The sequence below is a fragment of the Electrophorus electricus genome, chromosome 20 (assembly GCF_041902795.1).
Source record: "Electrophorus electricus isolate QZ-2024a chromosome 20, ASM4190279v1, whole genome shotgun sequence".
Classification (NCBI taxonomy): Eukaryota; Metazoa; Chordata; class Actinopteri; order Gymnotiformes; family Gymnotidae; genus Electrophorus; species Electrophorus electricus.
The window spans coordinates 14,247,061-14,258,504 of NC_137516.1; the positions used below are offsets into that span (position 1 = coordinate 14,247,061).

An 11,444-nucleotide genomic window follows, 5' to 3' on the forward strand; every position below is an offset into this window, starting at 1 on the left:
ACTGAAGCCTCTTAATGGTTTTCCTATCAGGATAGTTTTTCCTTAATATAACTTATTTGGAATTTGCTGATGTACTTTCAACAATTATTTAAAAACCCACATTTTTAAGGAATCATACTATCAATAGAAAAGCCTAAAATGTTCTTTGGAGGTCTGGTGACATAATTAGTGTAATTACTAACAGTCATCAGGCAGCCAGGGACTTGTGTTCATTCCAACCAAAAGAAACAATTAAGCCTCTTCCATTTAAACTGTAGGAAATGGATAATCCAAAACACATTCCCATTCCCCTATGCCACTGTTACTTGAGCCTGCCCAGTTTACCTCCAGGGAGAATTCTGTGGTGGAGCTGGAATCTGGAAGTGATTGCAAAATTTTAACAGTGTGAGAGGGTGTGAGAGAGCCCGGCTAGGGCTAACCTCCGTCGCTTGAACACCCCACAGAGCTCATTCCGCATTGCCTTAGGGAGGCCAGGACCCACTGCCACATGCCCTGGCCCCTGCCGGGGTCCCATTTGGTTGGAGCATTTGAATATGGTGAGAAAAAGCCATGCTAACTCTGATCTAAAGTATTATTAATGTGACTACGAGTAATGGAGTAACCAAACGGCAGCAGTCAGAATAAGCTTCAACAGTGGCTGGACAATCCACTGGGGACAGAAGTGTTTAAGTCTAGAACAGAGAAGTGTAAAATCGAACTGAAGTATATATTATAATGGGGGAATTTCTCAGAGGAAGATTACAGGAGTCAGATAGATAGATAGATAGATAGATAGATAGATAGATAGATAGATAGATAGATAGATAGATAGATAGATAGATAGATAGATAGATAGATAGATAGATAGATAGATAGATAGATAGATAGATAGATAGATAGATAGATAGATAGATAGATAGATAGTCACTTTATTAATCCCAGGGGGAAATTGACATTATGTAATAGGCCAAGCTACAAAAAAGGCAACAGTGCCAAAAACCCCATAAAACTAAAAAAAACACTACAACGTATAAAAATAAGAAATGTATTAAGAACTAAGATACAAAGATATAGTATGCAGGTCTAGTGCAAAGTGTAAAAATGGTAAGGTGTCCAATCATTCACTGTTTACAGTCTAAAAATGTTAACAAAGTAAACATTCTGTTAACAAAGGTCTGATGAACAGAGTAATTACTGAATGCAAACTATATGAGGCCAGGCACCAGCTTTAAACTATTTCAATTATTATTTTGGCCCAAAGTGCAGGACTGAGTACAAAACTGCATTAATGGCAAAACACATGCTCAGGAACAAGAACACATGAAAAAGCATTGTATTTTGCCTCACATTGTGTTCCATCACCTTTAATCTTGTAAGCTCCCAAAAACCATTTTAGAATAACAGAACACCATCTGCCTATCCAACATCACATGCACCCTTATGCATGCAACTCAACCACATTCCCATACACCACAATCCCTGAAGTGGGTCCAGGAGTTTGTTCTGACCAACCAGCAACATGCCTGATTGAACTAAACATACAGCAGGTGGCTGCTGGGTTCCCTGCTGGGGTTTACACATTTCTCCTTTAATTTGTGTGCTGCAGTGCTTCCTCCTTCACAAAAGATTATCTTTTATTTGAGTATTTGTTTTCATCTTTATAGTTTCAGCACTTTCCAGCTGTGTGAATCTGTATTAATCCATAAATCTGCACTTTCCCACAGTCAGGTTCAGACCTGTTTGTATAACCAAGTCGCAGGACCAGAGATCACACACCTATTAAACTGTTGTTGATGGGCTTTTTTTTTTTTTTTTTTTTTAGAAAATTATCTCGTATTTAAACATTTTCAAAGAAATATTGACCCAAAAAACATGACTAAAAGGCAGTCTTACAGACATGAAATGACTCCAGTCCAGGAATAAATTACAGCAAATCTCATGATTAAAAATCATAATTTAGGGTACATGTAGGTGATCAGGTCAGACATTTTATAGTTTTAATTAACAGTACACATAAATAAAAATACACTGTAGTTAAAGCTAACTTGCATTTCACTGGAAATATTCAAAAGTGAAGACCTCAGTCTTTTTCCAAATGCAGAAAAAAATATAATAAATTAATGATTCTTCATTTCTTTATGGTGAACTTTCACAAGCATAATATCTAAAACTAGTCCTTGTCCATATGAACAGCACGAGAGCATTGAGGCTACAAAATCCATGATGGCCTCCTCCTACAATTAACAGCGGATGTTGTTCAACACAGCCAGGTCCCTGTGTTTTGTGGTTTTGAAGGCCATCACAAAGTTATGAGGCGATACAATGCCTTTTCCCAGTGCATCAACGTAGCCCATAATGATGTAGTTCAGGCCTAGAGAACCACAATACACACACACACAAAAGAAAGACAACTATCATTTAAGCTGAATTCGTAAGATAGCAGTATCATACAAAAATAATACAGAATGTAAAAATTATTTCTACTTCCACCAACATTCCACAGCCCATGACAAATGTATCACCCCCACCCCCTACCGCCCCCTCATACCCCCACCATGGCTCCCGTTATCCTCACTTTTCAAAACAAATCCCACCATTGGTGCCTTTTTTAGATATTCCTCTTGAAAACTAAATGGCTATACTTGACTGTCAGACTTTCCATCTGTGCTGGTGCTGCCACGCTCCTGTGCTAAATAAACTGAGGCGTCTGGAACGAAACGACAGGCACACATGCCGTTTCAAAGCAGCCTTACTGCCACTGCCTAAGGCAGGAAAAAGACAAACAAAACAAGCTTTGGGTTACACACCATGATTCTGCAAATGGCGTATCCTGCTTTAAATATCTCACCACCAGGGACAGAGCCAAGCGAGTCTCGAAGCTGCAAGCTGGAATCTCCATATCCACGCAATCTTGGCACTAGATGCACTAAACCCTTCAGTGTTGATATAGCACCAGGCTGACAGTTATAATAACTGAAGGGAAACTTCACAGACAAGTGCCAATGTCGCTAATTATGGGCCGGCCGGCATTATGCTGAGAAATTCTGCTCTCTGATCATCACAGCCATCAGTTCTCCATCAGCCATGGTCGCACTAGGACAAAGTGCTCCAGTAAGGTTTAGATGTAGAAAAGGTGGCCTCACCTCTCCTGACTAGAGGGCACTTCTTACAGAGGACTACGACTCTGGTACTCATAGCCTTGCCGGCCTGCTGCACAGTCAGGTTTCCTTCCTTGTGCAGGCTGGTGATGGAGAAGGTGGCAAGCACACTCTGATCCCGCATGGCCGCTGAGATGAGCGTGCCTGTTATCACTGCAAGGCGAAAGCGAGGGTCTCTGTGTCAACAGTCAGGTCACTCTAAATATACACAGGGTCTGACTGGCTACTGGCACACTCTTCATCAAACAGTGTATCCTACTGTACTCATGTCACAACAAAATATGCATGACAAAATTACCTTTCTTTGTACAGGGTTTTGTTGCATTTACTTTTAATGTGAAAAAAACACTAAATGTTACTTCATGAAAAAAGCAAGGAACAGTTTAAAGTAATATAGCCACTGCCATCAACATATTTATACAAACTGAATTTCCATAGAACCTTTTATAGCTCAGCTGTACAGCACAAAACATATTCACTCGGTAGAAGCTCTCTGGCTCCGTGTTGCTCTAAAGTCTTCGAGTTCTTTCCTCTGCACAAAAGCTTCTTGCTACTTCCTATTTAAAACATTTGATGCTCGCACACATTCCAACTCATAAATATCACAGGCTAGAACACATGCTTGGCATTCTGTTTTTTCCAGTAACATTTGAGCAAAATATCTCTGCAGATATTTGAGCACCAGACAGTTTCATAAGGAAGAGCAAAGTCAAACAGATGTAACTGTTTTCAAAAGAGAATTTTACATGCCCAAATCAGTGAAAACCAACAAAGAAAAACAAAACAAATACAAAAAAAAAAACCCTCACACACCAAAGTTACTCGAGCAATAATGACTTTCAATTGTTCCAGTCCTCCTGCACTTCTGCTTGCAGAGAGCCTCTGAATATGTGAGTGCTGTTGGGAAGAAAAATCATTATCACCACAGTGGGGAACAACAGCATAATTTCACAACACTGAGTTATTAGAAATTGTGCTGATGCACTCATGCATATGAATAACAGGCCACATGACTGAATGGTGGCCCAATCTAATGGCCTTGGCTGAGCAAGCTAATACATTCCATGCGCAAAAAGCATCATGAAACCAAATTTGTACTAATGCTAACAAATACATATATATTGAGTTGCACTGTGAACCAAACATACAGTGTGAGCGGAACAGGAGGCCTGCGCAATACATTGTTTGTTAATTATTATTGCAATACTGACCTTTGAAATACTAATATCACAGAAGGTTTCAGTATGCAAATAAGACATCACACATATGACAGCTTGATTTCTTTTCTGTGCTCTGAATGTCCTGAGTAATCTCTAACCTACCAGATAAGTGTTCTCTGTGTGCCTTGTTTAGTTATATACATGACATTACAAACATGGAATAATTTTGGTCAAAAATACATTTTAAAGGAGTTTTTAAATATATTGCAAAGCATATCACAATTGCAGCAATAAATTAGCAATAATGTAGTAATAAAGTACTTTGTCCATATTATGCTGCCTGCAGAGGTACAAACCCATGGGCAATGTAGTGAGAGTGGCTGGAGTGGTGGTGGGGAAAGAGCGTGTGATGCTCGAGTACTTGGGCTTGAACAGGTAATGGCCTATGAAGCCGTCAGCTGTAAGACTTAGGTCGGAGACAAACTGAATGAAGAGTTGGCTGCCTTCAGAAAAGATTGGGCTGGAGAAAGATAAAAATGAATGTCAGACACTTTAAAATACCTCAAAAAAACATCAACTGCATAAACATCAAACGTGGAGATTTTGAAAGCACATGAATGCCAAGACAGGTCTATGACTCCTGAGCATCTCAGAGCATGATGTAAAAAGACCAGTGTGCCAAGTGGTCATTACTGGGTGTACATCCAACCAAGTAAAGGTCATATTTAACACCACATAGTTTACCGATGACACCATGTGATCTGAGTTTAAACTTTGGCACTAACTGGAGTTGAGATTTAGAATGTGAAGATGGTCTGAAAGACCATGAACTGACCACAGTGCTAGAACAGCAGAGGCGAAGCTCTTACGTAGGGGTGCTGTCTCCACAGAACCTGCCAATCCTCCGAGCCTCGATTGTCTCTGGCCCATTATAAACAGCTACGTGATCATAGCGGCAGTAGTTATCCCTCTCCACATCGAATTTCTCAAACTTCAGTTCTATGATCTGATATGACAATGCAGAGAGAGAGAGAGAGAGAGAGAGAGAGAGAGAGAGAGAGAGAGAGAGAGAGAGAGAGAGAGAGAGAGAGAGAGAGAGAGGGAGAGAGAGAGAGAGAAAGAGAGAGGGAGTGGTGGAGAAGAGTGGTGTATCTGATCAGTGCCCAACTGACCATGAGACATGGAATGGTGTACAATGCAAGGTTGAACCTGATTTGTTTTAAAAATGTATAACATTGAGCAGAGATAATGATTCAGAGTTAATTACAGAAATGTTGACTCTCCATTTCCACTAAATAAACATTGTGTTGACCTCTGAAGCCCTAATCCACATTTTGTTTAATTGTGAGACGCACAGATAAACAAGTCAAATAATTATTACTATCCAGCTTTGCAAAGGAACTCTCAGTGTGTACTTTAGCCTTCCTTCATATTATTTATCTTTCGTTTATATCCTTCATTTATTGTTTTTTTTCCTATCACACTTGGTTTTTTTTTCCAGAACCCTCGCTCTCAGTCATAGAACAGTGTCTTTAATGTCCAGTAGCGAGGAAAAACTTGCTTGGTTCTCGGGTGCGACGATGTGCCACGAACACGTCACGCCCGCGGGGTAGTCCCTGTCTGGCCAGTTAGGGGTCTTTAAGGTTCCCGAGGGCTCATCCAAACGGCCGCCGCAGTAGCGCTCCCCTGAAACGAGCGAGCATCAGGCAAATACGGAGGACGCGTTCAAATTCGACTTTCCTTCTTGGTACTTTGGGGGCCAAAAGGCACACAAAACATTTATTAATGACCTACTTAATAGTATTTAAGGGTATTACATAAATACTAGAGCTATAACTGCGAGCAAAACTAGGCAGTGCAAAAACACTATTACACTATAAAGCAAACAACAGTGCACTCAAGTGCTCGTCCACGAAATGGGTGAACTCCAGCACAGGGCAGGGCTCCCTTTCTGTATTTAGCTAGGAACGAGTTGGTAGCAGAAGATTACCTCTTTCGTGTGGATGAACGGCTGCGTACGCAGCCAGGAAACCGCTCCCAGCCGTGTTGGCATCTGACACCATGACCACAAGCATTTTGTTACCGCTGGCGACCAGCGCACTGGGCCTGGATGTGCCGCAGAAACGGCCGAGGCGTTGCCCGTTAACGTATCCATCGTAGACGTCCACATAGTCGTATCTACAGAGACTGTCATTCTCCAAGTCGAGTACGCGGAATGAGAGGGACACTACTTGGCCCCGAGGCACCTGCGGACAGTAGGTTTGGACAATAAAATCCTGATGACACTGGTCAGTAAGGGGAGACATGGGATCTGTTAACACTAATTAAGTTTATGAAAACGCACGTACCATTATGGGTAACTTGACATGCTTACTGTTATTCAAAATCAATGCTCGATTATAGAACGCCAAAGTACGCATTCACTGAATAAATTCCTTACCGTAATTCTCCAGACACATTTGCTATTAGACGGGTAGATACCAGGGTACCCCTGGCTCCCAATGAACCCCGTATCTCCTGTAAGATTTCCGCCACACGCAAATACAGGCCTATGGGAAATGTATGATGAAATAAACACATTTTGCTAACAGGTACAAAAACAAAATAAAACACATAAAGCAGGACAGTAGAGTATGTAGATGGCAGACGGACTCTATTTAAGGACGTAGGGTCCTCCGTTTTGTTTCCGTGACTAGCTCACGTAGGCTACGCATACATTTGAGTTGTCAGTGCAGACAAAGTTAGTTTTCTAAACAAGAGCCACTTGCAAGGACGTACCTTCGATGCCGCTCGCTAGAAACCAAGGAGAAAAGGACAGTGCTCCAAACACTCCACGTTACTATCCACATTGTATTTGGCAGTTTGGAACAAACGTAACATTCAGAAAATCGTTTTCGGCTGCGCAGCCTCGAGAAAAAGAGTAGCTCAGAAATCTCCCAAGGGATTTTTTTTTCTGTCTGCAGCGGGAGTGGATGAATGCACAGCTTGTTTCAAAGAAGCACAGGAAGGGTAGTGCGGAATTTAAACTGTTTTCATTACGGTTCAGTAAAATGTTGTTCAAAAAGGTTTTTAAATATGTATAAGGCAACTTGTGCTTTATCTTGGCCTACTGACAATGGGACGTAGAAACAAAGCAAGCAAACTAAAAATTAATTACATGTATAAATGAGTTCACCTAATAGCAAGTTTATTAAATGTATAGCCCATTCCACATTCCTTTAGGGCTCATATGGACAGATGTAACACCGAATGAGGCTTGTAGACAAGAGTATTCATATTCTGTTTTACCATTCAAGTAACATGAAGGCTTAATAAGGTGGCTGAGTGAGATCTGACTTTAAATGCAGGCCTATTAGCCTATAGCGTAACAGTAATTTTAAGTCCTGCTCCTGGGACGCAACAACAACCCCGATCGGACACCGCCAATTCAGCTCATAGCACTTTTGAGCTGACAAGTTGGATCAGGGGTGCAAAGACATCGAAAAATGTACACTTTGGCCCCACATGAGCGGGACTGAGAAACACTAGCCAATGATTTCACAGCTCCTCTGTGCATTTCTGTTTTGCCGTCAATTGGTTCATACACATGACCACTAGATGTCTACACTGTACAAGCCTTTGCAAATAAAGCGGACAATCTAATGTCTGTCGGTAATCAATTACAGTAATAGCCATCTTCTTTGTGTTTCGACTTGTGGTCTATATCTATGCACAGATTTAGAGATACATGCTACATTACATTTATTAAATATGGCCAATAAGCCTGCACCTTAAACGTCTTACCGTAAATTGTGACATGTCTATAACTAAACATTCCTCTGTTAACAAAGGCTAATCCATCATATTCACACTATGGTTGAATATTATGTCCATAGTGTCATAATTGCACTATTACCCTATTTATAAAACGGGTATTAGAGGGGGAGAAGGCGAGGCCTGTCTGACTTCCTTATTTCATAGGTGCAATGTGAGTTCCTCTCTATAACAGCTGTGGACATACAACGCCAGGCCCCAGCACAGTCGCTGCTGCTCAGATGGCCAAATGCGGCATTAAAGCAGCCTGTACGTGGGAGGAATCTTTTATACAGTCACGTAAGTTTGCCATCGCTGGTAACTGCAAATTGCCTGCATACTCCAGCCGTCTCCAGCTTACCCGCCGACGTTAGCCGGCTGCCCTCCAACACACCTTGATGTGCCTCGGACGAGCACGAACAACTTTTATGACGCACTTACACGGCCCCGTTAACAGCTGAGCCTCGGTTCCCTGCCAGCAATTCGAGGAACTTCACAAGCATGAGCAGCGCACATCTTTCATTTGGGCCGTGGCCATTGTGGACGTTAGTTTTTAGTATTGGGGTTAATGGAAGAAGGTGTCGCCACACAGCCAATTGTGTGACACACAATTCATTAAAGCTAATACACAGCCATGGGAAGGTGCCCTGATAATTCGCTCAAACGTACATAAGTGCCTCTAAAGGCGCAAACTGCAAGCGTCACGTACGTCGGTCAGGACCCTCTTCTACTCGCAGAGTCAAGTTATTCTCACCTCATGTTGTCAATTGTGCGATTTGTTTTTTGCGCACGGGTGTCCCAATATCCATCGTCCGTATAGCTTTCTGTTTAAATCCATGCCAAGATAAAGACTTTTTTATTATCCATAATGATAATGATCTATGGATCCTCTAAATGTGACAGAACACCGGAGGAAAGACCCACGCCGGATTTTTCGTTTACTCAGCTTTGTGAACTGGCTTACCCCCCAGAGGGCCCTCGGCCAAGCAGTGCCAGACCCCAAGAGCTGTGTGATATTACATCTTTAATTGACTGGAAGATTCCTTTGTGATAAGTCCCTCGGTGCCTTGGACCGAGCCAGCTGGGGGAAATGTGGTAAAAAGAATTTCAGGCAGAGTAAACGCTGTCATACTAGAGGAAAGGTGTTAACACGAGCGCCGCAGGAGAGGTGTAGTAGAATAAAGAATTGGAAAGGATCTTTTTTCGCAATGATAGTTTTTAAAGTGTTTTATTTTGCTTTTTGTGATCAAATTCACTGAGCATTGTGTTATGATTTGTTGCTTACTGGAAATATCTGGTTTGTTGATGCAACAAACCGAAAAAGTAATTGCTTTAAGGATGAATTATTAATTCTGGTATTTCATTAAGTAAAATAGGGATTATTCTTAATTTCCGCACTAGTGCACATTTAAATTAACACTGAAGACCGGGTTTTGTTACGAGAAAAATAGAATGGTGCTCATATGTTCTAGTAGTCCAAATGTACATGCTGAGCTTTTTCACACTGGTTGCAAACTTACACACGTATACATGTATTTTGGCTAGCGTATTTAAAACAGAAAAAACAACAACATTACATTTAAATAAAAAAGAAACCTTGCAGATATAAATTATTTCTTACTTAGCTTATATGATAGCTTTCAAAGGACAGGTTTCTGTTGTGCTTTTTTGTAGTAAGCCAGCAAAAAGCACACCTGATGATCATCAAGCCTGATGCAAGAACTAGATGAATCAGGTGGATATTTTGCAGGGCTGCATGAAAATGTACTGTTGGGACCAGAGCTGAAAATCGCCATTTTAGGATTTAAAAAAGAGAACGAACAGGAAAAAACAGATTAGTTAGGCAGAATTTTCCCCTCAACACGAGAAAGTCCAAAAACACACTGAAAATGACAAAAGACAGCGAAACATGAGACCCACAACCAGTAAGCATAACCTGTGGTAAGGCTTCCACTGGTGACAAATGCAGTGACATTTCCCCTGTAAAACCAATTTAAATCAAGTCAAAAGAAAAAGACTATATAGGACATGTAACCAATTTAGTATTTTAGAGCATTTGACTCTGGTACAGGTGCACTCTAAGTAATAAGTAACCTACCTTAATTACTGGCTTTTCATTTGAATATTACTCACTCATTGCTGGTCACCTGGGTGGCTACATGACTTCACAGCAGGAAGGTATCACCTTTTTCACTTCAGCCATGAAAGCCACTTAATATGCCTGTGAACTGCTACCATACCTTTTTATATCATGGTACAACCACTTAACCCTCCCCCCAAATACCATTAAGTTACATTAATGTCCCTCAAACTTCCATTTCATTTTAGTGTCAAAACCTATATACTGCAATTAAAATATAACTCCAGTTCAGTAGAGTTACCATCACTGGATTTTGTAAAGTAGCATTCAGCCAGAAACCATAATATGAAATGAATTATTGACCACTAACCAACAAATCAGACCAAACCTCAAGTAGAAGTCTATAAGGAGCCCACCATGTTGTGTATTAATGAAAAGCACAGAGTGTAAAAAACAAAAGTGTTAAAATACAATCCAAACATAATTTCCTCCCCACCAGGGCCCCCTTAATCAATGCTACAGACAAGCGCAGAGAGGCAGAACGTTTTCCAAATGGAAAATGAATTCTGAGTCAGCCCACTGGAGATTAAAAAGGTGGAGAGGATGAATAATGATGGGAGACCATGGAGGGAAAAGCAACGAGGAAGAAAAAAAAGTGGCGACTCATCAGTATTCCCAGCTGAGAACGTCTCTGTGTGAAATACTGCAGCTGAAACAGTCCACTAATGGATATGTTTTCAGTTCGTTCTTCTTCCCTTTTTATATGGATAAACATCTCCTAAGGCTTTGTGTTGGGTAGCACAGTCTGAGAGCAGTGGATCTGGGCAGTGATTGTAAGATTGCTTCGTTTGAGCAAACAGTGGTCACAACTCAAGTGAAGTAGGATTTTGTTGTTTGTTAGGGTCAGTAGGTGTGCTTTTTTTCTTCCTACAGCACATGCTATACAGAGTATATATGTTCTGAAATAGAGGTAAAGCAGATGAAAGTTGATGTGTTGAGATTCAGAACAACCAGTAATTCAGTTCTAAACTGAACAGATATTCGGGTCCAGCCATGGACACAACCCTGTCTAAAACCCATCAAAAATGACCATATTCAAATATTCAGTTTGTTGCTTTCCAAATATGGTCAGTATTTCTCTGAGCCACCATGGCCCTCGCAACGGTCATCGCCTCGCTGTGGCGCTTCACACATGAGCTGGAGTGCTCACAGATATTTCAGCTTCATCATAAAGGCTGACCACATGGAAAAGAACGCTTTATCCACTGCTCATAG

General features: G+C 41.1%; 1 protein-coding gene across 2 annotated transcripts; it reads right to left on the reverse strand.

The window, feature by feature from the left end:
* Positions 1-892: 892 nt before the first annotated feature.
* Positions 893-7,256, reverse strand: pcolce2a (procollagen C-endopeptidase enhancer 2a). 2 transcript variants are annotated; one of them, XM_026998340.3, is made up of 9 exons: positions 7,076-7,253; positions 6,738-6,846; positions 6,288-6,543; positions 5,859-5,983; positions 5,167-5,303; positions 4,654-4,817; positions 3,951-4,034; positions 3,123-3,290; positions 893-2,350 (listed from the first exon to the last, which is right to left on the reverse strand). In XM_026998340.3, exons 1-9 carry the CDS (start codon positions 7,144-7,146, stop codon positions 2,220-2,222), a joined length of 1,245 nt encoding a protein of 414 aa, XP_026854141.2. In that variant the 5' UTR covers positions 7,147-7,253; the 3' UTR covers positions 893-2,219. The 2 variants fall into 2 exon arrangements, with proteins under 2 accessions (XP_026854141.2, XP_026854142.2); XM_026998341.3 differs by lacking the exons at positions 893-2,350; positions 3,123-3,290 and having other exon boundaries at positions 3,304-4,034; positions 4,619-4,817; positions 7,076-7,256.
* Between the last annotated feature and the right edge of the window lie 4,188 nt (positions 7,257-11,444).

What these genes read in the sequence shown, in the direction of transcription:
- pcolce2a (XM_026998340.3), bottom strand. Translation starts at nt 7,146, where the DNA reads ATGTGGATAGTAACGTGGAGTGTTTGGAGCACTGTCCTTTTCTCCTTG. An exon ending in TCTAGCGAGCGGCATCGAAG is followed by an intron (nt 6,847 to 7,075) that starts GTACGTCCTTGC and finishes CATTTCCCATAG; the next exon opens with GCCTGTATTTGCGTGTGGCG. An exon ending in AATGTGTCTGGAGAATTACG is followed by an intron (nt 6,544 to 6,737) that starts GTAAGGAATTTA and finishes TACTGTCCGCAG; the next exon opens with GTGCCTCGGGGCCAAGTAGT.